Source organism: Cetorhinus maximus, chromosome 30, assembly GCF_964194155.1.
Source record: "Cetorhinus maximus chromosome 30, sCetMax3.hap1.1, whole genome shotgun sequence".
Classification (NCBI taxonomy): Eukaryota; Metazoa; Chordata; class Chondrichthyes; order Lamniformes; family Cetorhinidae; genus Cetorhinus; species Cetorhinus maximus.
This window is the reverse complement of record NC_135908.1, coordinates 24,139,189-24,167,090: the sequence shown is the minus strand read 5'-3', so window position 1 is coordinate 24,167,090 and position 27,902 is coordinate 24,139,189. Positions and strand designations below refer to the sequence as shown.

Here is a 27,902-nt window from a genome sequence, read left to right as displayed (position 1 = left end):
ACAGAGATGAGAAAGAGGGAGGCCATGGAGGATTTGAAAACCGGATGAGAATTTTGAAATCAAGGCGTTGCTTGACCAGGAGGAGGCAGTATAGGTCAGTGAGCACTTGGGGTGATAGATGAATGGGACGTGGTGTGTGAGTAAGGTCACGGGCAACAGAGTTTTGGGTGACCTCAAGTTCACAGAGGATAGATTGTTGGAGGCCGGGCAGTAGTGCATTGGAATCGTTGGGTCTGACGGTAACAAAGCCATGGACTCCATTATTCTAAGCAAATTGTAAGTGGTCCATGCCTTGAATAGACTTAAAAATCTGAATTGGATCTTCTCTCAGTCTGTTTCAATGTTAATTTTAAAAATTTAAGGGATGAAATAAAGTGCTGGTATTTTATTTCCTGCATTCTCATTACAGTAACTGATTTTTAAAAGCTATTCTTTGCTTGCAATTCTTATATGCCACACTGTCTGAGAAGGTCATCCTCTGCAAATTCTGATGTTTGGCATATAAGTGAAAATGTAGCAAAACAGTCAAGCATTACTGGTTTGGCGCCAGGTGCCTATATGGGCACAACACTTTAAGTCTTAAGAGAGGGTACAGAGGAGATTTACTAGAATAGTACCAGAGGTGAGGAAACAGTTATGTAGAGAAACTTGAGAAGCTGGGTTTGTTCTCCTTCATTCAGGGGAGATTTAGTAGATGTGGTCAAACTGACAAAGGGTTTTGATGTAGCAGATACAGAGAAACTGTTTCCAGTGGCAGAACAGTTGATATTTAGAGGTAATTGACAAAGGAACTAGAGGAAGGATGAAACTATTTTTTGACACAGACATGTGTTATCTGGAATGCATTACATGAAAGGGCGGTGGAAGAAGATTCAGTAATCTCTTTCAAAAGAGAATTTGATGAATACTTGAAGGGGAGAAATTGAAGGGTTCTTTTTATTCATTCATGGGATGTGGGTGGCTAGGCCAGGATCCATAATTGCCTTGAGAAGGTGGTGGTGAGCTGCCGCCTTGAACCACTGCAGTCCATGTGATGTAGGTACACCGCACAGTGCTGTTAGGGAGGGAGTTCCAGGATTTTGATCCAGTGACAGTGAAGGAATGGCGATATAGTTCCAAGGCAGGATGCAGAGTGACTTGGAGGGGAACTTCCAGGTGGTGTGTTTCTATGTGTCTGTTGCCCTTGCCAGATGGTAGTGGTTGTGGGTTTGGAAGATGCTGTCTAAGGAGTTTTGGTGAGTTTCTACAGTGCATCTTGTAGAGGGTACAAACTACTGTGTGTCGGTGGTGGAGGGAGTGAATGTTTGTGGATAACGTGCCAATCAAGTGGGCTGCTTTGCCCTGGATGGTGTTGAGCTTCTCGAATGTTGTTGGAACTGCACTCATCCAGGCAAGTGTAGAGCATTCCATCGCACTCCTGACTTGTGCCTTGTAGATGGTGGACAGGCTTTGGGGAGTCAGGAGGTGAGTTACTCATTGCAGGATTCCTAGCCTCTGACCTGTTCTTGTAGCCACAGTATTCCATTTCAGTTTCTTGTCAATGATAACCTCCAGGATGTTGATGCTATGGGGACAGAACAGGAAAATGAGAACAATTGAACAGCTCTTTGAATGAGAGTGAGCAAGTACAGTGGATTGAATGGCCTCCATTTGTGCTGTACAATTTAGTTGTCTTCCGTCTGCCAAATCTCACCAATTGTGGGGAAATGCGATGTACTGGATCATTGTGGCAAGATTATGATCGAGAATTTATTTTGAGAGGTTAGCAATACTGGCAGTGAACCTGTGATGTGTCAATCTCATATTGTGTTAGGATTAGGATGTTCCATTGCTATGTTAAGGATTTAGGGGCAAGAATTAAAAAAAAATCCGCTTAGTTTAGGGCAGCATTACTCAATAGAGCTTGCTTTTCTGTGGCTATAGTTATGGCTTTATTTGTTATAAGGCCACTGAACGAACATGGAGTTTGACTTTGAAGGATTGTTAGAGGGAGATTAAATAGAGATTAATGTGGTACGGACATTGCTGATTGCCATCATAACACCCTGAAACAGGCATCAGCCATTCATTATTAGTTTAAAAAAAGAGAACTCTCTGTTAACTGGAATTAAGACTTTAATAATATATTAATATGGCCAATTGTGCCAGCCACCAGCCTCCCATTTATTTTTAAAGTGTGTTAATCAGTTCTACTTCTGAATATTATATTGTATTGTTGAGGTGCAGCTTTCAAAATTCCATTTGTTGGATCAGATTCCATTAGTGTGTGTCTTTAGTACAGTAAATGTCAAATGCCACCACGTAGAGTATACGGTTTGTCAAACAGCATCGATGTTTTTAAAAAGGCAGGCAATTCAATATATGTGTCAGTTTGTCATTTTCTCTAAAAACAAACAACATCATGTGATGATTTGTCTTTTAAGGGGACTATAACAGGTAAGATTAACATTGTTCCAGGCATATAATGAAACTTAAAGACACAAAATGCTGTGTTGTTATGGTATAGCTGATATGGTTGGCACAGTAGGCATGGCTGTTATTGGATGAATGAGCTGTCAGTTCAAACCAGAGCATTAGAATTATGGGCAGGTGACTTACTTCAATATAATTCTTCGTTGGACTGCTTAGCTTTTCTTTGATGTGAGAGCTTTACTGATGTAGCTGTTCCCCTCAGTGCCAAAGATGGTGGATGAACCAGTCAGCTCGTCGTTATTCTGATCAGGTTAGCTGGAATGGAGTGGAAGGAGGCTCTTGGAGCATCAACACCAGCATGGATGTGTTGGGTCAAATGGCCTGCTTCTGTGCTGTAAATTGTGGCTAGTGGGAAAGTGTAATTTGTTTGATAATTATTTATGATCTCTGTTAAGTCTTGTTTTTTCTGACAAATACAAATACTTTGATAACTTTCTAGTCTCTGCTCTTTAAGCCATGAGCATCCAGGCAACTAAAAGACAATTTGAATGCTGATTGGGGTATTTGCGTGATTAAAACATTATTATATAAGCTTGCATTACTGGTCATCAGTGCAGGTGAGAATTTGAATGGCTACGTGTGGACTGACAATTCTCTACATTTCCAGTATCTCAGCATTATAGATCTGTTGGAATCTGTGGACTATATGGTTAGAAACGTTCCTTATAGAAAATACAAGCCCGATGTACCACTTCAGAAAAATGCCATTAAATGGTAAGTGACTAAAATTTTGCACTGTTTGCCTTTGAATTTTCAATTTGATGGCAGTTTTTTTCTTCCCCCAGCTTTCAGTCCTTGCTCCTTCGAATGTATATTAAATACCCACTGCCCAGAGGATTATAACTCACTGCTGTACTTTATCTGAGATTTGGTAACTTAGCACAAATTGAACCTGTGACTTTCCTTGTCTGGTGGACTGACCACAGTCAATGGTGCATTTACATTGGCCAAGCTTAGGTGTCTAATTTATTTTACATGTATCATGTACATGCTTGTAATGTATTCTGCATGTTTGTTTTTCACCTGAAAAGAAAGAAAACCTTTCACTCCTGTAGCACTTTACACAACCTCCAAATGTTCTAAAGCGCTTCACAGATAATGAAGTACTTTCCAAAGTGTAGTTACTGTTGCAATGGAGGAATATTACAGTAAGTTCCTTCAAACAGCAATGGGATAACAGTCAAAATCTGTTTTTAATGATGTTGAGGGAGAACTTTGTGGTTCTCCATTTAAAATGGTGCCATGAGATCTTTTACATCTACCTGAGAGCACAGGAGGGTCCTCGCTTTTATGCCTCATCCGAAAGACTGTGCCTCTGGCAGTGCAGCATTCTCGCAGCACTGCACTGGAGTGCCAGCCTGGATTATGTGCTCAAGTCTCTGGAGTGAGCCTTCTGACTCGGGCGAAAACACAGTCCAATAACACTTGTAGGGCAGCAATACTGCGGGAAGGATCATGTGGTGTTTGTGTTGCTTTTAGAAAAGGTGAATTTTTTTTGCTATTGAAACAGGGAAATTAATTCAGAATCACAATTTATTTCATTAAATTTTATCTTTAGACAGCAAGTAATCAAGTTGACTCATCCCAGATAAAATTAGATCCCTAATTCTTGGGGTATTTTTGTCACTGTAAGGGAAATAAGAACTGGAAAGCAGAATCTTTACTGCCCTCTCACCCTGCACCTGTGTTGTTAATGGATCAAGCACTGAGTGAGCGACGTGTAAATCACCATCCCCTTCCACCTTGCCCAATGCAGCTAAGGAAATAAAAATAGCTGGAAAAACTCAGCAGGTCTGACAGCATCTGCGGAGAGGAATATAGTTAACGTTTCGAGTCCGTATGACTCTTCATCAGAACTGAGGAAAAATAGAAAGGTGAAATATAAGCTGGTTGAGGGGGGTGGGACAGGTAGAGCTGGATAGAGGGCCAGTGATAGATCGAGGCAAAGAAGAGACTGCCAAAGATGTCATAGACAAAAGGACAAAGGAGTGTTGATGGTGGCGACATTAGCTAAGAAATGTGCTAATGGTGACATTAAGGGTAGAAAGCAAGACGAGCAAGGTACAGATAGCCCTAGTGGGGGTGGGGTGGGGGGGAAGGGATCGAAATAGGCTAAAAGGTGGAGATGAAACAATGAATGGGAATACATTTAAAAATAATGGAAATAGGTGGGAAAAGAAAAATATATTTTAAAAATATAAATAATGAGAAAAAGGAGGATTGGAAAGGGGGTGGGGATGGAGGAGAGAGTTCATGATCTGAAGTTGTTGAACTCAGTATTCAGTCCGGAAGGCTGTAAAGTGCCTAATCGGAAGATGAGGTGCTGTTCCTCCAGTTTGTGTTGAGCTTCACTGGAACATTGCAGCAGGCCAAGGATGGGCATGAGAGCAGGGTGGTGTGTTGGAATGGCAAACGACAGGAAGGTCTGGGTCATGCTTGCGGACAGTAAGGAAATGCCAGTTTGCCTTACTCAGCAAACCACCTTGGCATGTCACCGAGGTGCCATTCCTATTTTCCTTGCTGATTCATGGCTTTTTTGTAACATTTTACTTTTACCAGGATGTTTTTATTTTCTTGTTGCCATGAGTTAATAACTTTCCTTGTCTTAGGTGGCAATATGCGATCACAGGAATTCTGGAAGTTCATGTCCAGAGAAAATATCACATGTGGTCCTGGGCCAACATCAAAAGCCACAGACAAAACCTGAAGGCTTACAAAGTGGCTTATAAGCGCAAATTGACGCAGACTAAATTATCTGAAGAATTATTGAAACAACTTCAGGTAAAGATCATTATTAAAGCTTCAAAATATGAAATCTTTAGGAATTTGTGACTGAAATGTTTGATTTGTGATCTGAAAAATATACCTCTAAATCCTTAATTAGTTTGAAAGAACTGTGATTTTAGCGACTGGCTTCTGACAAGAACATAAAAAAATAGAAGCAGGAGTAGGCCACTTGGCCCCTCGATCCTGCTCTGCCATTTAATAAGATCATGGCTGATCTGATTGTGACCTTAACTCCTCTCTCCTGCCTGCCCCCTGATAACCCTTGACTCCCTTGTAGGTCAAAAATCTGCCCAGCTCAGCTTTGAATATATTCAATGACCCAGCCTCCACTGCTCTTTGTGGAAGAGAATTCCAAAGACTCGCGATCCTCTGAGAGAAGAAAATCCTCCTCATCTCTGTCTTAAATGAGAGGCCCTTTATTTTTAAGTGCTGTCCCCTAGTTCTAGATTCTCCCACAAGGTGAACATGCTCTCAGCATTGGTCCTGTCAAGCCCCCATCAGAGTCTTATAGGTTTCACTGCGAGCACCTCTCATTCTTCTAAACTCCAATGAGTATAAGCCCAATCTTCTCACATTTTCCTCATAAAACAACCCCTTTATCACCGGAATCAGCCGCGTGAACCTTCTCTGAACTACTTCCAATACAAGTATATCCCTCCTTAGGTAAAGAGACCAAAACTGTACATGGTACTCTAGGTTTGGTCTCACCAATGGTCTGTACAGTTGTTAGCAAGGCTTCCTGACTTTTATGCTCCATCCCCCTTGCAATAAAGGCAAAGATTCTGTTTGCCCAAATTACTTGCAGTACCTGCATGCTAACTTTTTGTGATTCATGTGCAAGGTTACCCAGATCTCTCTGTACTACAGCATTCTGCAGTATCTCTCCACTTAAGTGATATTCTGTCTTTTTAATTCTCCCTGTCAAAGTGGGCGACCTCACATTTTTCCACAATATACTCCATCTGCCAAATTTTTTGCGCACTCAGTTAACCTATCTGTATCCCTTTGCAGACTGTTTGTATCCTCCCCACAACTTGCTTTCTTATCTATCTTTGTATTGTCAGCAAATTTGGCAATAATAGTCGGTCCCTTCATCCAAGCCATTAACATAGATTGTAAGTAGTTGAGGCCCCAACACTAATCGCTGATGCATTCTCCATGGCAATGCCTCAACCAATCAGCATCCTTCTCTCATGCAGTATAAATTGTTGCCCCCTTTGAAATTTGGCATTCTTACATCTGTCCTGATGAGTGCAAGATGAAAAGCTTCAACAACATGTCTCTTTCACCAGTATTCATGTTCTATATTATCAAGTGACTAATCCAGAAATGATTACTTCTGTGCCTTTTGCTTTTTAATTTGGCTCCAGCTGCTAACATTCCTTCAGCAAGACCTTTCTTAGTCCTGCCTATGTCATTGGTACCCACATGGACCATGATAGCTGGATCCTTCACCTCCCTTTCCAGTTCCAAGGAGATGTCCTTAACTCAAGCAACAGAGCCTTTGGGATTCAAGTTCTCTGTACTTCAGTATTGTACTGGATTCTTGTATAATTTAACAAGATGATGAGTGCTGTTAGGATAGAATGATGCAATTCACTTCTGCTGGCCCATTCTCTCATTACAATGTTTCAAGCTGTAATGCAGTGAACTGCAGCATGATTTCCTGCAGATCTAGCAACTCTCAGGTCAATGTGAATTCATGACTTCATTGCACCAGAATGATTTCACTAAAAGCAAACTGAAGAAAGGAAACCTGACATGGTGGGGCCCCCATGGGATGTAAAAAAAAAATAAAATTTTTAAAAAGCACAGTATTTAAAAATATACCCTTTGGACTTGTCTCACAGTTTAATTTTGTAGCCTGATAGTTTTGTGAAATTCTGAGATTAAGCCTGTCTGTTCTCAACTTTAGTGTCACATTTGACCCTGACATGAGCTTCTGACCTCATATTTGTGCAATCACTAAAGGCTGCCTATTTTCACCCCTCTAACATCACCTGACTTTGCCCTGTCTCAGCTCTGAAACCTCATTCAGATCTTAGTTACCTTTTAACCTGACTATTCCAACATTCTGGTTTCCCACATTTTACCCTTCCTAAACTTGAGGTCATTCAAAACTCTGCTGCGCATGCCTTAATTCCTCTTATCATCCCTGTGCTCTCTCACCTACATTGGCTCCCAGTCAAGCAATGTCTTGATTTAAAAATTCTCATCCTATATTTTCAAATCCTGCCCCCATGGCCTTGTCCCTCCCTATCCCTGTCATCTCCTTCAGCCTGACAACTCACTGAGGCATCTACACTCCTTTAATTCTAATTCTGGCCTCCTGATCATCTCTGATTTTAATCACAGCGCTATTGGTGACTGCTCCTTCAGTTGCATAGGCCCCAAGTTCTGAAATACCCTCTCTACACCTTTTTGCTGCTTTCTCTCGCTTGCCTCCTTTAAGACATTTATCAAAACCTATCTGTTCGCTCATCTGGCCTAATATCTCCTTATGTGCCTTGGTGGTCTACTTTGTTTTATAATGCTCCTGTAAAGCATCTTGGGATATTTCATAACATTAAAAGTGCGATAAATTAAGTTCTTGTTGAATTCCCTATTCACTATTTGATAATAACTGGAAGTCATAAATGTAAAGAGAGTTTTGAACTCTCCCACAAGTGGAAACTTTTTTCTCTCTTTACCCTATCAAGCCCTTTCATTGTCTTTAAGACTTCTATCAATCAGTTTTACTGTTAGTTATAATCTCAAAGTTCTGGTTTGTCCTTATAAATCTTGATTGTACCTTCCGCAATGTCTCTATATCCTTTTCATAATATTGAGACCAGAAGCATGCTAGTACTTGCATGTATTGCCTAACAAGATTCTGTACAAGTTTAATGTAACTCCTCTGCTTTTCATTACTATCTCTTTAGAAGTGAACCCCAATGTTTGCTTTGTTATTTTTGTGGCCTTCTTGACCTGCATCTCTACTTTTATTCATTTGTGCATGTGTACCCCAGACCCCTTTGCTTCCACTCTATTTAGAATTGTATTATCCAGGTGGCCCGTTTATTCCTCCCATCAAAATGCACCACCTTGCATTTATCTATATTAAAATGAATTTGTCAATTACATTCCCATTCCGCAAGTTTATTAATGTTGTCTTGTATTTTGTCCCATATTTCCCTTGTGTTAACTATATTCCCAATTTGCTGGTGTTGAAATTATACTTCTGATTCCTGAGCCCAAATCTCCATAAATGTAAGTAGTGAATGACAGTGGTCCCAGATCCGATCCCTGTGTGAAACACCACTTCCTGCCATTTGTAACCCCTACTCGGTTTTGTTTTTTAGCCAGCTTGCTATCCATTCTGCTACCTGCTCCCTGACTCCATATACTCTGACCTTAATTGTGTGTCTACTATGTGGTACTTTATCAATGGGCTTTTGACAATCTAAATGTGTTACATCTATTGCATTATCCTTGTCCAGTATTTCTGTTATCCCTTCAAAGAATCAGTGATGTTGACTAGTTTTATCTCTCTCTTTAAATATAAGAATATCATTAGCTATCTGCCAGTCATCTGCATAATGATTTTATATATAAGTAATAGCGCCTCTGGTATCAGCTCCCTAAATTCTTTTTAATGTTCTTTTAAAATGCAATCCATCTGGACTAGGTTTTGCACTTTATTCATAATCAAATTTAGAGAGGATAATCTCCTCTTTTCTACCTGTTTTTATAAAGCACCTTTCATGTTCTTCACTGGATGAACTACTTTCGAAAGATAATAACTGTGATAACATAGGCAAATGCAGCAGCCAGTAGGCATGCACAAAATCCCCCAGGTAACACTAAGATAAAATGACAACATAATCTATTTGTGATATTGGTTGAGGGATAAATGTTGGTCAGTACATGAGGAGGACTCCCTCTTCAGTAGTTCCTTCAAATTCAGCAAGGACGTGCGATTATAGTTTAAAATGTTCTGTGGATTTAATTTGCATTTCCTATTGTGTATTTTTCAATTTTTTTTGTATTCTTCTCAGATCCTGGAAAAATCACTGGATATTTTCAACATCACATTAGCAAGACAGCAGGCACATGTCGAGGTAACCCTGAACCCAACCCTGAACCCTGTATAAATTACTGTTTAATGTCCCACTCATGAATTTTTTTTTTGTTCTCAGGTGATTAGATCAGGACATAAGATGCTGGGGAAGAAAGGATCGGAGAAGCAGAGTGGGGGCTGGTTCAGTGGATTATGGGGAAGAAAAGAATCCAAGAAGAAGGGTGAAGAGGAAGAGAAATCGGTCCCAGAAAGTTAGTAAAACGTTTAGTATAAACTTCTACAAAAATGAAGTGCTGCAGATGCTGGTTGTCTGAAATAAAACAGAAAACGCTGGAAACAGTCAGCAGCTCTAGCAGCATCCGTGGAGAGAGAAAAATGGGTCAGGTCAGAACGCTGATGAAAGATCATCAGCCTGAAACGGTAACTCTATTTCTCTATCTTGGAGTTCGGTTTGGAATGTTTTCCTTGTCTTTGCTATGAAGTTATGCAAGTACCCCCAGTGAAGCCAGCTGACCCAGTCTTTTGCAGCCTTCAAACAGCTCATTATAAACCAAGGAACTTGTCAGCCTTTAACTGCTGTAGTTTAAAGAAATCCACTTTCACCATTCTTTTCTCTTTCAGCTTCCCAGTATAGGTATAGCTAACGATCGGCCCTGTGCATGATCACATATTCTTCCTGTTTGATTTCACTCTTGTGTCCGGGGAGTATATAGCAAATACAGGCACCTGCCATGTGGAAAATCATAAAATCACTGGGGCTTCAGCCCTTTCAACATCTTGGAATGCAGCATGTTGTGTGCAAGAGAGTTCTGTCACCACCGCCCTAATCATCGTCTGCAAGCCTTCTCAAACTCAAACCCCACCCCGCCCTGCCCGGTTGAGATCTGTTGGCTCATTTTATTGTTGCTAATAGTTCTAACCAGTTTGTTAGTCTATCTGTGGATGTTGTTTCTTCCTTTCTGAAAATGATTGGATGTCACATGAGGAGAGCAACAGGTAAAAAGGAATCACTGGATTTGATGGCCATCAAGCAGGTTATTTTTTGCAGTATTGTAAACAAAGTAGATGATATGGAAGCGAGGCAAGGGAAAGTCATCGAAAGAACAAAAGTTCACGATGACAGTTAAATGAAGTGGCAATAAGGCACAGAAAGATGCAGAGAAACAAATGCATCAAGTGGGAAGTAAAATCAGGAAGTGCTGGTAGGTAAGTGGAAGTGAGATAGAAGACCATTCATGATCTTATTGAATAACAGAGCAGCCTCAAGAGGCTGTATGGTCTACTCCTGTTTCTTATGTTCTTATGAAGGACAATATGCCCAGACATTTGAAAAGAAAGAAGGAAGATCATTGTCTGCTCTCCCTCCCTCGCTCACCTCCTTAGAGCTGTGTTCGAATGCACCTTCTCGCTCTGAATCATTGTCTAGCTTTGTGCTCCTATGACTGAACAGACCAAGAGGATCTATTTGGAGTTCCATACACCCTACTTCCAGAAAGATTAACATGCAAACTGAGGTTTAAAGTTTCTCAAGTCGGTGTTCAGAGCCTGTCACTGAAATTAGTAAACTGTGGCTAAGGCTGGTAGACTTCTGCTGAAGAGGGTTGAGTGTTTTTGAAGTTGGTGTTGAGGTTTTCATAAAGCTGAGACTGTCTCTGAGTTTTATAGAGTTCTGCTTAAGTTGCTAGTGTGTTGCTGAGGTTGGTGGAGTTATACTGAAGTTATACTATTACTGCTGAGGGCGGTGGGTGGGGCGGGGAGTGAGTGCATACATCAGGCTCATTCCCAGTCTCTTGAGTTCTCATTCATCCTCACCCCCACATACCAATGTGCACTGCCATCCCCTCTCTGCCAGTGAGTGAGTGAGCACCCTGAGGCTGGGAGTGAGCTGGAGAGATACACACTCACCCTATCACACTCTAATACTCTTCTTTATTAATGACTTTTTTTATATCAATTCATTGCTTTGATTTTTTTTCCTCGGCAAGTTGGTTCTTTTCATACCTCAGTTTTTTTTTGAAATTCATGTTTAATGTTGTGCCAAACTTTATCTTTCTGAAGTTTGCTGATTGGTACCTTGAGTGAGAAAAATTTTGAAATGTGGCCCACCAAGCAAAAAAGGTTGGACAAACCTGATTTAGATTTTTACCCCTGGAATTCTCCCCCAACCCCTCCATTTACCCATTTCTCGCGCACTCTCTCATGTCCCGCCCTCTTGTGCACTCTACTTTTAAGGTGTTCTAAAAACCTACCTCTTTGACTAAGCCTTTGGTCACCGTTTTAATGTCTCCTTCTGAGGCTTATTATCAGCTTTTGTCCAATGTATGTCCTGTGAAGCACCTGGGATGTTTTATTGTGTTAAACGTGCTGTATAAATGAATGTTGCTGTTTACTTGAAATGGTAACTGCTTTCTATGTGTTTGTGGATCTGTGGACTTGCTGGACAATGAATAACACATTGATCGTGCACGCTTTTTGATATTTCTCCGAAATAAAGTTTTGATTTGATGTTTATGATGTTTTCAACATGGTTTGTATGGCTCAGAATGTGCTCATAGCTCTTTTATTATTTGATCTATCCAGGTATTAATGACCTCATGACTGGTGAAGAAAAGACCAAGCTGTACACTGCAATTGGATACAGTGAGAGTTCCCACAACTTGACTTTACCCAAAGAGGTAATCATTGGCCAGAAATTGTATGTCGGTAAATGCTGAATCATAAAGAGCTAACTGCATGATCACACGCTCCCAGGGTAGAAATGATGCTTCAAGGGATTCTCTGGTCTGTGATCTTTGACTGTGACTCTGCCATTGGATTGTGAAATTATGACTTTATGCTAATTTATCATTGAAAGAGTATTGAATAGTATTGATCCCAATGATTTGTAACAACATTCAAATCGTTTTTCAGTAATTCAGTCATTTTTTTTATGACTGAATTTTCTCACATTTCCTCTTGTGTTGGGTTAATGTCCCACCACGATGAACCTTCCAGAGATTTCACTGTGTGATATTGGGAAACTGCTTAACTGTGATTGGGTTTTAGTTAAGGAAAGAATGTATATTTATATTGCATTTTTCATGATCCTTGGTTGGTGACTTTTAGTTGCCTCCTGAAATGCCTGGCAAGCCACTCAGTCACGTCAAATTGTTGGAGAAAATCGAAAAAAGGGCACACTCTGTCCAGGCAACCCCACAATGTCCTCCTCAATAACATTTGGGGACATGTCAAATTTGGGAGAGCTGTTCCACAGACAAAGTCAAGCAACAGCCTAACGTAGATACACTCACTGGATCACCCTATCCTAAATGATAGACTCCACCAATTTCCCAACTGACTAGTCTAAAATTTCCTTCCTTAAATAGCAAAGTGACATATATTCCAATATTCCAATCTAAAGGAACAATTGCCAAATTCAGTAAACTTTGGAAGATTAAAGTTGGAGCAACTGCAATGTTGTCACTGGTTCCTTTAACTCCTTGGATGGAAACTCCCTGATTCTGGGAATTGGTCACTCTTTACTGCCACTATTCAATTGTGTTAATTCTGGTTAGTCCCTGACCTAATACAATCCTAGATTCCCGAGGGTGTCAGGCATGCTGATCTCTTTCTCTAGTGTAAATTCAATATGTTGACCATTTCCTTATTTTCTTTGACAGCAGCATTATCAGTTTTCAAGGGGCCAGCCACTCTTGTTTTTGTAATGTAATTGTAAATGTTTTTTGTGTTGATTTTGATATCCCTTGCAAGCTTCTTTTCATATTTTCCTTTTCTAGTTCTTACTATCTGTTTGTCACCCTTTGCTGTTCCTCGTATATTTCCCATTCATCAGCATCTGTTTTATTTTTATATATTTATGTGCTTTTCTTTTTGTCTCTTACCTCTTTGGTTACCCGTGGCTGTTTTCATAGACAAGTAGAGCTCTTCCCCTCTGAAATCCCCAAGTTTCAATTCTAAGACATTAAAACTGTAGGCATAGAACAAGAAGTTTTATCATCCTTTTCAGTGGCATCTTCCTGTCAAAAATGGACCATGTAATGTCCCAACAATAGTGAGTTTTTTAATTCATTCACAGGATGTGGGCTTTACTGGCTAGGCTAGCATTTATTACCCATCCCTAGTTGCCCTTGGCTTGCCATCTTGAACCGCTGCAGTGTGCTGACTGTCATAGCATGGAGCTTCTTCACTTTGCTGTCTGATAAGAATGAAAATGGGTTAGATTTAATCTGAAGACTTCTTATTTCCTGTTGTGATTGATATCTTGCAGTATGTTGCACATGTGATCAGCTTCAAGTTGGTCACTACCTCCATCACTATCCGAGAGGAGCCCAATGTTCCAGAGATACTGAATGTGCAGGTGATTGACCTGAGTATGAGCGTGTTTCAGCGTCCCGGAGCTAAAGGTCTTAAGTAAGAGCTTTATTTTTCTTTACTGTGTTAAATGTATCAAGCATAGCATGGTACAAGAATATTTCTGATTATTAAAGCAACATACAGCTTCCAGTTAAATGGATACGTTTCCACTTGTGGTGATGAGGGAAACCTTTGTGTTTTGATGTAACCCATCTCAATGGCAACTAGCAATGGGCAATAAATACTGGCCCAGCCAACGAAGCCCACACCCCATGAAATAAAAAAAAATTAGGGGGGGGCCGCCACTACAGGTGGGTGAAGAGTTTCAATTCTAAAATGGCAACTTAGTTTAATGCCAGATGAAATTGATCTTTCCCATGGAAAGCCCTTATTGGAGCTGTTGAGATTGCTGTCATAGTTTTGCTTACTTTTAAAGGGTTGCCTCCAGCAGCACTCACCCTGTAAATGGGATACAAGCCTGAGAGCTACATCAGTGTCAGCTTTCGCTTGGGGCAATTAGGACAAAATTTACCAACCATAATGGATAACTATTAATTTGAGTTGTCCAGCTGGGTTTTGTTTTATTATTTCCGAACAGAGTGACTGTTCCCAAGGGTCCTCGGTTACTGGCTCTTGGATGACAGCCAGACTGTCAATCTTTCTGCCCGCTGGGTGGGAAGTGGATAGTGCACCTGTTGTTGAGCTTGGAAGAACTTCACAAAGGCCACTTTGGCTAATTTTGGCCTACCCCACACTCTTCCCTGCCACCGCATAAAGATTGGTGCATTGTGCAATTATCGTAATTTAATTTGATTCTGGTAAGCTTGTAACTTGCCTCTGTTGTAAGCCTGGAAAGTAATCACACTTGTGTCTCCTTTTTGCTTTTGCAGGGTGGAGGCCAGATTGGACCACTGGTATGTTACAGGTTTGAAACAACAGAATATAGTTCCGTCTCTCATGGCTTCCGTTGGAGGCACAGAGTCCTCTTTGCTCAGTGTCTGTTTTGAGATTAATCCAGAAGGAAGCAACGCAGATCAGTTTTTAGGTGTCCAGTCTCAACCAGTGGAGCTGATTTATGATGCTGTAAGTACAAATTCTAATGGAAGAGGAAGTTGCTAATATTTTCTCAGACTTGGGTTTATATAGCAGCTTTCACATTCTCAGGGTGTACCAAAGTGTTTGCAGTCACTGAAGTACTTTTGAAGTACAGTCAGTGTTGGAAAATGCAATTTTCAATTTATGCAGAGCAAAATCCCACTGATAGCATTGAGATAAATGACCAGTTAATCTGCCTTGGGTGTTAATTGAGGGATAAATGACAGCCAGGAAACTGACAGAATTCCCATGTTCTACTTTGAATTGTGCCAGAGGATCTTCTGCATTAATCAGAGAACAGGTTGGGCCTTGTTTTAACATTTCATTTGAAAACCTGCACCTCCAGTGGCATTGCACTGCCCAGTACTGCACCAAAGTGTCAACCAAGATTGTGTTCAAACCCCTGACTTGAATCCAGAACTTTCTAACTCATGTTTATAGTGCTACCACAGGGCCAAGGCTGATATCTCATATTTAAAATATCTTGACCTTTGAGAAACAGAAATATTTATCCTACTGTGGTAATTCAGACTTTTTTGCTTCTTTACTCGTTTGACATTCCTTATTTTAAGACTTCTGTCACAGAATCACAATGCAGAAGAGGTCCTTTGGCCCATCGAGTCTGCACCGACACGTGAGAAACACCTGACCTACCTACCTAACCCCATTTACCAGCACTTGGCCCATTACCTTGAATGTTATGATGTACCAAGTGCTCATCCAGGTACTTTTTAAAGGATGTGAGGCAACCCGCCTCCACCACCCTCCCAGGCAGCGCATTCCAGACCGTCACCACCCTCTGGGTAAAAAAGTTTTTACTCACATCCCCCCATAAACCTCCTTCCCCTCACCTTGAACTTATGTTCCCTTGTTCAACTTATGCTCAACTAAGGGGAGCAGCTGCTTCCTATCCACCCTGTCCATGCCCCTCATAATCTTGTACACCTGATCAGGTCACCCCTCGAGTCTTCTCTGCTCCAACGAAAACAACCCAAGTCTATCCAACCTCTCTTCATAACTTAAATGTTTCATCCCAGGCAACATCCTGGTGAATCTCCTCTGCACCCCCTCCAGTGCAATCACACCCTTCCTATAATGTGGCGACCAGAACTGCACACAGTACTCCAGCTGTGGCCTCACCAAGGTTCTATACAAATCCAACATGACCTCCCTACTTTTTGTAATCTATGTCTCGATTGATAAAGGCAAGTGTCCCATAAGCCTTTTTCACCACCCCACTAACATGCCCCTCTGCCTTCAGAGATCTATGGACACACACGCCAAGGTCCCTTTGTTCCTCAGAACTTCCTAATGTCATGCCGTTCATTGAATACTTCCTTGTCAAATTACTCCTTCCAAAGTGTATCACCTCTCACTTTTCAGGGTTAAATTCCATCTGACACTTATCTGCCCATTTGACCATCCCGTCTATATCTTCCTGTAGCCCAAGACACTCAACCTCACTGTTAACCACCCGGCCAATTTTTGTGTCATCCACAAACTTATTTATCCTACCCCCCACATAGTCATCTATGTCGTTTATATAAATTACAAAATATAGGGGACCCAGCAAAGATCCCTGTGGTATGCCACTAGACACTGGCTTCCAGTCACTAAAGCAGCTCCTTCTGTCATCACCCTCTGTCTCCTACAACTAAGCCAATTATGAATCCACCTTATCAAATTACACTGTATCTCATGTGCATTTGCCTTCTTTATAAGTCTCCCATGTGGGTCCTTGTCAAAGGCTTTGCTGAAATCCATAAGTTTGATAAAATGTTAAAGGATATAGGCAAAGTGAATCAGAGAATGTTTTAAATATTTTTTTAATTCATTCACGAGATGTGGGCTTCACTGGCTGGGTCAGCATTTATTGTCCACCCCTAGTTGCCCTCGAGAAGGTGGTGGTGAGCTGCCTTCTTGAACTGCTGCAGTCCATGTGGTGTAGGTACACCCATAGTGATGTTAGGAAGCGAGTGCCAGGGTTTTGACCCAGTGACAGTGAAGGAACAGCGATATATTTCTAAGTCAGGATGGTGAGTGACTTAGAGGCGAATTTCCAGGTGGTGGTGTTCCCATCTATCTGCTGACCTTGTCCTTCTAGATCATAGTGGTCATGGGTTTGGAAGGTGCTGTCTAAGGAGCCTTGGTGAATTTCTGCAGTGCTATTTGTAGATGGTACACACTGCTGCTAGTGTATGTCGGTAGTGGAGGGAGTGAATGTTTGTGGATGTGGTGGCAATCAAGTGGCTGCTTTGTCCTGGATGGTGTCAAGCTTTTTGAGTGTTGTGGGAGCTGCACTCATCCAGGCAAGTGAGGAGTATTCTATTATGCTCCTGACTTGTGCCTTGTAGATGGTGGACAGGCATTGAGGATTCAGGAGGTGAGTTACTCGTCACAGGATTTCTAGCCCCTGACCTTTTGCCGCCACAGTATTTATATAGCTAGCCCAGTTCAGTTTCTGGTCAACGGTAACCCCCAGGATGTTGATAGTGGGGGGATGATTAGATTCTCTCTTGTTGGAGATGGTCATTGTCTGGCATTTGTGTGGTGCGAATGTTACTTGCCACTTGTCAGCCCCAGCCTGGATATTGTCCAGGTCTTGCTGCATTTGGACATGGGCTGCTCCAGTATCTGAGGAGTCGTGAATGATGCTAAACATCATCAGTGAACATCCCCACTTCTGACCTTATGATGGAGAGAAGGGCATTGATGAAGCGGCTGGAGGTGGTTGGATGTACACTGAAATGACTGAAAAATAAATCGAAACTGACATTTTACCCAGAGGACAGTTAACATCATAGACAAAGTAAAGTCAAAGACTTGCTGAGTGCTCGGATTACAATGAATGCAAGACTGGGTGAGCTAAGGGTAGAGGGAGATGAGCATTGATAGACCAAATGACATCTTCTCAACCCACGTTTCTAATTCACTATGTTTCCTGTTAGCTGGTGTGTCTTGTAGAAGTTTAGTTTTAAACCGTTTCTCCTCCTGCTGCTTCAGATTTTTGGAAATAAACTTGCTGTATTTCCTTCCCTTTCGCAGCAAACAATAAACAGTTTGGTAGAGTTTTTCCAGACTAACCGAGGACTCGACCTTGAGCAGCTGACTTCAGCCACTTTACTGAAGTTGGAGGAAATCAAAGAAAAGACTGCGACAGGTAAAAATGTGAAATGTCGGGAAACCGGAAGCTGAAAAGCTAACTGCCTCAAATTAATCTTTTTACATATAATCTGATTTAATCATGTTGTTTCTTCATTTTGAAACTGAGTTTTATAGAGAGAAATGCCCAATTCCAAGTTTTAATTATACTTATAATATAATTGTTTGCTTAAATATTTACCTAGGTTTGTCATACATTATTGAAACACGCAAAACGTTTGATCTCCGAATCAACATTAAACCATCCTACCTCGTGGTGCCACAGACGGGCTTTTATGATGTGAAATCAGACTTACTGATTGTGGACTTTGGAAGTTTACAGGTATAACAATGCATGGTTACTATTAAAGCTCTTTATTTTTGTCGTGGATTGTTAACCTCAGTCAGATCTGCAGGATTTTTCAGTTCACCTAAGTTGAACTTTTTAATAACCCTATAAACCTGAAAATGTAACTTGGGCAACACGGTAGACCCATGACTAACGTCAGAGCGCACAGAGTTGGGACAAGCTGCAGAATGGATGGCAAACTGCCTGTAAAGCAGAAAACGAAGTGGTAATTGAAGGTATTTAGTCCGACTGGTGGAAAGTGGGAAGTGATGCTCGACAAGGATCACTCCTAAGACCACTTTTTTACGTTTATGATATGGGTTTAGGAATTTGCTGACAGCACCAAGTTGGGGGATGTAGTTAAAGGCAAGGAGGACTATGACAAAGTATAAGAAGGCATTGACATATTTGCAGGATGGGTGCATAAATAGCAAATGATTTTCAAGATAGGTAACTGTGAAGTGGTGCATTTTGTAGGAGGAATAGGGAGGCTAAAATGGACAGAGGTGCAAAGGGACCTAAGGATACAGATTGACAAATTTATTTAAAGTAGCAATGCAGTTTAATCAAGCCATAGAATGTATAACGAATTCCTGGGTTATTTCTAATACAAAAGCAGAGAAGTTACATTAAACAAATAAAACCTTGGCTAGACTACACAGTACTGTGCACAGTTCTGGTCTCCGTATTACAGAAAGGATATTGAAGCATTGGGGAAAGTGCAAAAAGAGACTGACAAGGATGATACCTGAACTGAAGAGTGTAACTATAAAGGGAGCACTGAATGGGCTGGAGCTCATTCTCCAGAAAGGAGGAGATTAAGAGGTGACCTGATAGTGGTCTTTAAAAATATGAAGGGGTTCAATAGGATAGATTTAGAGATGTTTTAGTGGCTAAAATATAATATAGTTGCTAATAAATCAAAGAAAGAGTTTAGAAAACCCTGTTTACACTGAATTACACAGAATTTATGCTGCAGAAACATGTCATTTGGCCCAGCTGGGCCATGTCGGTGTTTGCTTTTTTAATATTGATTCATGAGATGTGGGCATTGCTGGCCAGGTCAGAATCAATTGCCCACCCTTAATTGCCCGTGAACCATTGTAGTCCTTGTGGTCAAGGTACTCCTACGTTGTCATTAGGAAGGGAATTCCAGGCTTCTGATCCTGTGGGTTTGGGAGCTGCTGTCAAAAGAAGCCTTGGCAAGTTGATCCAGTGAATCTTATAGATTATAGACTCTGCAGCCACATAACGCCGATGGTGGAGGAGGTGAATGTTTAATGTGGTTGGTGAGTTGCTTTGTCCTGGATAGTGTTAAGCTTTCTTGAGTGTTGTTGGAGCTGCACTCATCCAGGCTAGTGGAAAGCATTCCATCACACTTCTGACTTGTACCTTGTGGGACAGGCTTTGGGGAGTTAGGAGGTGAGTCCAGTTGGGTTTCTGGTTGGTGATGACCTCAAGGATGTTGATGGCGCAGGATTTGGCAATAGTAATGCCATTGAATGACAAGGAGAAATGGTTAGGTTGACCCTAGCTGGAGATGGCCATTGCTTGATCCTTGTGTAATGCCTTTGTTTGTTGCCGCTATTAACCCAAGCCCAAATGTTGTCCAGGTTTTTTGCTTGTGGCAATGAACTATTTCAATACCAGAAGGGGCAGTGAATGGTACTGAATGTTGTGTAATCATCAGCGAACATCTCCACTGCTGATCTTATGAAGAAGGCTGAATTAGCTGAAGATGGACATTGCCCTCAGGAGCTCTTGCAGTGATGTCCTGGAGCTGAGATGATTGGCTTCCAATAATCGCAACCATCTTCATTTGTGCTAGGTATGACTGCAATCAGTGGAGAGTTTTTTCTCAATTGCTATTGACTTCAATTTTACTAGGTACTGGACTTGGGTCAAATGGTGCATTATGGTCAAGGGCAGCCATTCTTGCCTCACCTCTGGAATTTAACTCTTTTGCCCAGTTTTGGACCAAGGCTGTAATGAGGCCTGTCATAACGTGGTCCTGGCGGAGCTAAACTGAGCGGCTATGAGATTATTGATCAGTGGGTGCTGCTTGATAGCACCTTTCATCACTTTGCTTGAGAGGAGGCTGATGGGGCGGTAACTGACTGGGTTGGATTTGTCCTGGCAATTTCACCGGACTAGTAACCCAGAGGCCAGGCTAATGCTTTGGTTGCATGGGTTTGAATCCCTGGAATTTAAATTCAATTAATAAATCTGGAATTGAAAAGCTAGCCTGAATAAGTTTTTAAATTCATTCATTGGGTTTCGTTGGCTAGGCCAGCATTTAATGCCCATCCCTAATTGCCTTGTGGAAGGCGGTGGTGAGCTGCTGCCTTGAACTGCTGCAGTCCGTGTGGTGTAGGTACACCTATAGTGCTGTTGGGGAGGGCAGGGGGAGGTGGTTCCAGGATTTTCCAGTAACGATGACCATTAAACCATTGTCGATTGTCATAAAAACCCATCTGGTTCACTAATGCAATTTAGGGAAGGACATCTGTGGTCTTTACCTGGCCCGGGCTACATGTGACTCCAGACCCACAGCAATGTGGTTGACTCTTAAATGCCCTCTGAAATAGCTGAGTAAGCCACTCAGTTGTATCAAACCACTTCAAAGTCAAAAGGGAATGAAATCGACGGATCACCCAGCATTGACCAAGGCACTGGAAACTACAACAGCAAGCCCAGCCTTGCTGACCTTGTGAAGACCTCCTTAGCAACACCTGGGGCCCTATACCGTAACTGGGAGAGCTGTCCCACAGACTAGTCAAGTAATAGCCTGACCTAGTCATGTTCACAGAATCATACTTTATAGACAATGTCCCAGACAGGACCATCGCCATGCTGTGGGTATGGCAGAGTCTGGAAGGACTTGCCCTGGGAGTTCTCAACATCAACTCTGGACCCCATGAAGCCTCATAGCATCAGGTCAAACATTGGCAAGGAAATCTCATGTTGGCTACCATCTCCCACATCTCCTCCTCTGATGAATCAGTATTTCCCCATGTTGAACTCCACTTGGAGGAAGCATTGAGGGTGACTAGGGCACAGAATGTATTCTGGGTGGAGGATCTTCAATGTCCACCACCAGGAGTTTTCGGGAGCACCACTACTGACCCGAGTTGTCTGAGTGCTAAAGGACGTCGCTGCTACACTGGGTCTGTGACAGGTGGCGAGGGAACCAAAAAGAGGGAAGAACCTACTTGACCACGTCCTCACCAGATCTACCTGTCGCAGATGCATCTGTCCATGGTAGTATTGGTAAGAGTGACCACTGCAGTCTTTGTGGAGACAAAGTCATGCCTTCACATTGAGGATACCCTCCATTGCATTCTGGGGCGCTACCACTGTGCTAAATGTGATAGATTTCGAACTGAACTGGCAACTCAAAACTGAGCGTCCATGAGGCGCTGTGGGCCATCAACAGCTGAATTGCATGCAGCCAAAGTCTGTGATCGTATAGTCTGGCACATCCCCCACTCTACGATTAACATCAAGCTGGGGGATCAACCCTGGTTCAATGAAGAGTGCAGGAGGGCATGCCAGGAGCAGCACCAGGCATACCTAAAAATGGGGTGATGCCTGGTGAAGTTACAACACAGGGCTACTTACGTGCTAAACAGGGAAGCAAGCGATAAGCAATCCCACAGCAACAAATCAGATCTAAGCTCTGCAGTCCTGCCAGTCGTGAATGTTGGTTGACAATTAAATAACTAACTGGAGGAGGAGGCTCCACAAATACCCCCACCCTCGATGATGGGGGAGCCCAGCACACCAGTGCAAAGGACAAGGCTGAAGCATTTGCAGCAAACTTCAGCCAGAAGTGCTGAATTGTTCCGGCACAGCGGATGGCAAATGCTGAGCTGCTCAAACCCCAGACAGCTGCCACAACCGTTTTGCAATTTGTATTTTTATTTTGAAATGCGTGCCTTGAATCCAGTAGTAATAAGACCACCGAGTCTTAGAGGTTTTTTACAAAACTAAATTAAACATATATTAATAGAAGAAAAGATTTTAAGCACATACATAGGTCTATAAGCTACTACTATGATAACTCCTAACACCCCTAATTAATCTGACTCCCAGTTACACCTCCGTTAAGGCAACAGTAAAACAAGATAGATCCCAGCAGACCAAAGCAAAACACACAATACCCTGGACAGTGAAATTCACAGTGAGTTTTCTTAGCTTCAGTTCCTGTATACAACAGCTTGATACATACAGGCTGGATGCTTTTCACCCTTGTCAGATCTTCGAATGCCTTTCCCCTTACATATAATCTCATCTCATTTATACATGTTCCTCCCTTTTTAATGTAAATTCTATTGTTCCAAAATGTCTTTGCAACTTTACTTTTTCCATAATATAAATCTTCTGTGGTACTCATATTATCAGTAATCTTTGGGGAAAATAAACACAGTTTGGCTCAGCCTCTGTTGGCTAGGTGTAACACCTTATAATCGCTGAAATTCACAACTCTGGTTTATCTAAAAATACAAATGTTCCTCACACTTCACATTCTAAAACTTCAGCCATGTTTACGTATTTAGCATTTCAAACCTAGCTTCCCTTCTGATAACTCAAAAGCTCCAGACTAGCTGTCTGCAATTCAGTTCCAACCCTCACATGCACAACCTCAGAGAAACTATCCAAACCCCACTATTAACCCACCTTTACAATAAATCACAATGTTATGAAAATTATCATGACATGAATTGACGATCCATCTCAGCCTCCTCCGGAGGTCCCCAGCATCACAGATGCCAGTCTTCAGCCAATTTGATTCACTCCACGTGATATCAAGAAATGGCTGAAGGCATGGATACTGCAAAGGCTTTGGGCCCTGATAGCATTCCGGCAATAGTTCTGAAGACTTGTGCTCCAGAACTAGCTGCGCCTGTAGCCAAGCTCTTGCAGTCCAGCTACAACATGTGCATCCACCCAGCAATGTCTACAATTACCCAGGTATGTCTGGTCCAGAAAAAGCAGGGCAAATCCAAACCACCCCATCAGTCAACTATTGATCTTCAACAAAGTAATGGAAGAGGTTGTCGACAATGCTGTCAAGCGACTCTTCACACAGCAATAACCTGCTTTCTGATGCTCAGTTTGGATTCCGCCAGGGTCACTTGGCTCCTGACTTCATTGCAGCCTTTGTGCAAATGTAGACAGAAGAGCTGAACTCAAGAGTTGAGGTGAGCGTGACTGCTCTTGACATCAAGGCAGTATTTGACTAAATGTGGCATTAAGAAGCACGAACAAAACTGGAGCCAATAGGAATCGGGGGAAAACTCTTGACTGGATGAAGTCATAAGTAGCCCAAAGGAAGATGGTTGTGGTTGTTGGAGGTCAATCATCTCAATCCCAGGACATCACTGCAGTGCATCTCTGCACTTTCAGATTTCCAGCATCCACAGTGTTTTGTTTTTACATAATTGCATAAGTTCTGCAGGGTAGTGTTCTAGGCCCAACCATCTCTAGCTGCTTCATCAATTACCTTCCTTCCATTATAAGGTTAGAAGTGGGGACGTTTGCTGTTCAACTTAGGAAGGACAGGCAAAAAAAGAAAAGAAGGTGGTATTGCTCTGAGAATAAGGAATGGGATCAGTGCATTAGGGAAGAACAAAATGTGGAATCTGGTGGAAGTAAGAAACGGCAAGGGGCAGCAAACATTGGTGGGAGTTGTTTGTAGGTCACCAAACATTAGTGGTAGTGTGGGGCATGGTATTAATCAGATTAGAGAAGCATGTAGCATGTGTAATACAGTAATCATGGGTGACGTCAATCTGCATATAGACTCGGGGGAGAATTTTCTGAATGTCGGTTGGGAGCGGACATGGGCATGCGCCCACGATTGGCTGCATGCCACCATTTTACAGGGGCAGGCCAATTAAGACCTGCCCAGCGTGATGCACGGCCGGTAGCGCTCAGTGCTACCTGTGCGGACGGGGGGAGGAGGAAGCACAGAGCTGCCTCAGGGAGATTAAGCATATAATAAAAGTTCATAAATAATAAAGTTAAAAATTATGTAGACATTTGCCCTCACATGACATGTTTATGAATTATGCAAAAATTATTTATTTAATAAAACCTTCAGGAAAGCTCATCCCGCCTGTGGATGAGGTTTCCTGAAAAATGCGAAGGCTTCTTGGGCTCTTCGCCTGCCCCCCAACCTTAACGTTGGACGGGCAGCGTCGATAACTACTATAATTGGTTTTTTTAATGGCCCTTACATGCTGTTAACAGTTCGGGCATGCAACCACTTCCGGCGCATGCCTGCCGAACGTAATATCTAAATGCCGCGCACTGACATCTGACGCACCGCGCGTCATTTTACGCTTTGGCATACCGGGCCCTCCCCCGCACGCCGACATCAAAATTCTGACCAGGGTAAAGCTAATGAGCACTAATGTTGTGGAGGATGAGTTTCCAGAGTGTGGTGAGGATGGTTTTCTAGAGTAGTAGGTTGAGGAACTGACTAGAGAGCAGGCCATTTTCGGTGTAGTATTATGTAACACGAAAGAACTAATTAGTAACCTTGTTGGAAAAAAAAACCTTTCGGGATGAGTGCTCATAGTATGGTAGAATTTTGCATTATGTTTGAAAGTGAGGTAGTTCAATCTGAAGCCAGGATGTTAAATACGAACAAAGGAAATTATGAAGGTATGAGGAGCGAATTGACTGAGGTGGATTGGGAAAATTCATTAAAAGATAGAACGGTACATCGGCAATGGATAATCTTCAAAGAATTATTAGAGTTTACAGCAGCTATACAAGGCACAAAAACCCAAAGAGCACCATGGCTAGCAAAGGAAGTTAAGGATTGTATAGGATTAAAAGAAAAGGCCTATAAAGTGGCCAGAAACAGTAGCAAACCTGAGGATCAGGAGCATTTTAGAATGCAGTGGAGGATGACAAAATAACTTTTTTTTATTCATTCATGGGATGTGGGCAACGCTGGCTATTTTAAACTTAAATTAGGGCAATTATGAGGGCATTAAAGCAGACTGCTTTAAAGTTAAGGGATAGGTCAGCAGAAGTGCAGTGGCAGACATTTAAGGGAATATTTCAGAATACACAATATATACATTCCAATTAGAAAGAAAAATTCTAAGGGGAAGGTCCACTATCTGTGATTAACTTAAAAACGTTAAAGGCAGTATCAAACTTAAAGAAAAACGATATAATTACGCAAAGACGGGTGGCAGGTCAGAAGATTGGAAAGAATATAAAGAGCAGCAAAGAATGACAAAAAGATTAAAAGGGATGGAAAAATTAGAGTATGAGAGAAAGCTAGCTAGTAATAAAAAGATGGCTGGTAAGAGTTTCTATAGATATTTAAATAAGATAAGAGTTAACAGAGTGAGCTTTGGTCCTATAGAGAGTGCGTCTGAGGAATTGATGATGTAAAGTGGGGAGATGGCTGATGAATTTAACAGGTATTTTGTTCTGGCCTTTCCTATAGAGGACACAAGTAACATCCCGGAAATAGCTGTAAATCAGGAAATGGGAGGGAGGAGCTCAGGAAAATTGCAATCACTAGGGAAGTGGTATTGAGCAAATTGTTGGGGCTGCGGGCTGACAGATCTCCAGGTCCGGAAGGTCTCACCTTCAGGTCTTGAAAGAAGTGGCCGGTGAGATAGTTGTTGCACTGGTTTTAATTTTCCAAAATTCCCTAGATCCTGGGAAGGTTGTTTTTAGATTGGAAAATAGCAAATATAACTCCTATATTCAAAAAGGGAGGGAGACAGAAAGCAGGAAACTATAGGCCAGTTAGCCTAACATCTGTCATAGGGAAAATGTTAGAAGCTATTATTAAAGGTGTAGCAGGGCACTTAAAAAATTCAAGGCAATCAGGCAGAGTCAACATGATTTTGTAAAAAGGAAATCATGTTTAAACAATTTATTTGAGTCCTTTGAATGAGTCACATGTGCTGCGGATGAAAGGGGATCCGGTGGATGCACTGTACTTAAATCTCCAGAAGGCATTTGATTAAGTGCCACATCAAAGGTTATTGTAGAAAATAAATGGTCATAGGTAGAGGGTAACATATTGGCATGGATAGAAGATTAGCTGGATAACAGGAAACAGAGTTGGTATAAATGGGTCTTTTTCTAGTTGGTAGGATATGATGAGTGGTGTGCCACAGGGATCAGTGCGGGACCTCAACTCTTTACAATTTATATAAATGACTTGGATGAAGGAACCAAAGGAATGGATGCTAAATTTGCTGACGACATAGATAGGTAGGAAAGTAAATTGTGAGGGGGATGTAAGGAGGCTACAAAGGGACATAGGTTAAGTGAGTGGGCAAAGATCTGGCAAATGGGGTATAATATGGGCCAAATGTGAAATCATTCATTTTGGCATGAAGAATAAAAAAGCTTATTATCTAAATGGTGAGAGATTGCAGAGCTCTGAGATTCAGAGGGATCTGGGTGTCCGAGTGCATGAATCACAAAAGGTTAGTATGTAGGTACAGCAGGTAATGAAGAAAGCTCATAGAATGTTTCTATTTATTGTGGGGCGGATTGATTACAAAAGTAGGGAGGTTATGCTGCACTTGTACAGGGCATTGGTGACTCCACATCTGGAGTATTGTGTACAGTACCGGTCTCATTTAAAGAAAGGTATAAATGTGTCAGAAGCGGTTCAGAGAAGGCTTACGAGACTAGTACCAGGAATGGGTGTGTTGTCTTATGAGGAAAGGATGGACAGGTTAGGCTTGTATCCAGTGGAATTTAGAAGAGTAAGAGGCGATGTAATTGAAACCTTTAAGATCCTGAGGGGCCTTGACAGGGTCGATGTGGAGAGAATGTTTCCCCTTGTGGGAGAATCCAGAACTAAGAGGTCACTGTTTAAAAATAAGGGGTCGCTCATTTAAGACCGATGAGAAATTTTTTATCTGAAGGTAGTAAGTCTTTGGTATTCTCTTCATCAAAAGGCAGTAGAAGCAGAGTCTTTGAATATTTTTAAGGCAGAGCTAGATAGATTCTTGATTAACAAGGGGGTGAAAGGTTATTGCGGGTAGACAGGAATGTGGGGTTGAGGCTACATTCAGATCAGACATGATCTTATTGAATGGCGGAGCAGGCTCGAGGGTCCGAGTGGCCTATCATGTTACTATTTATTGTGAGGTGAATTGATTACAAAAGTAGGGAGGTTATGCTGCACTTGTACAGGGCATTGGTGAGACCACATCTGGAGTATTGTGTACAGTACTGGTCTCCTTATTTAAAGAAATATATAAATGTGTCAGAAGCGGTTCGTAGAGGACTTACTAGACTAGTACCAGGAATGGGTCTCCTCCTAATTCGTATGTTCGTATTTATTGCCCACCCCTAAATGCCCTTGATGGTGGTAATGATCTGCCTTCTTGAATCACCGCAGTCCATATGGTGTAGGTACACCCACAGTGCTGTTAGGGAGGGAGTTCCAGGATTTTGACACAGCGATAGTGAAGGAACGGTGATATATTTCCAAGTCATGATGGTGTGTAATTTGGAGGAGAATTTCCAGGTGGTGGTGTTCCCATGTGTCTGTTGCTCTTGTCCTTCTAGATTGTAGTGGTCGTGGGCATGGAATGTGCTGTCTAAGGAGCTCGGTGAGTTCCTGGAGTGCATCTTCTAGATGGT

The 27,902-nt window shown here is 41.9% G+C and overlaps 1 protein-coding gene across 2 annotated transcripts in view; it reads left to right on the top strand.

The window, feature by feature from the left end:
• Nucleotides 1-27,902, top strand: part of vps13c (vacuolar protein sorting 13 homolog C) — a 350,466-nt gene that overhangs the window by 88,612 nt on the left and 233,952 nt on the right. For both annotated transcript variants that reach the window (XM_078532613.1, XM_078532615.1), the window contains 9 exons: nt 3,080-3,186; nt 5,082-5,253; nt 9,297-9,359; nt 9,438-9,570; nt 11,900-11,994; nt 13,587-13,729; nt 14,563-14,755; nt 17,813-17,927; nt 18,115-18,251. In XM_078532613.1, coding sequence (XP_078388739.1) covers nt 3,080-3,186; nt 5,082-5,253; nt 9,297-9,359; nt 9,438-9,570; nt 11,900-11,994; nt 13,587-13,729; nt 14,563-14,755; nt 17,813-17,927; nt 18,115-18,251 — 1,158 coding nt within the window. The remainder of the gene's footprint in view (nt 1-3,079; nt 3,187-5,081; nt 5,254-9,296; nt 9,360-9,437; nt 9,571-11,899; nt 11,995-13,586; nt 13,730-14,562; nt 14,756-17,812; nt 17,928-18,114; nt 18,252-27,902) is intronic.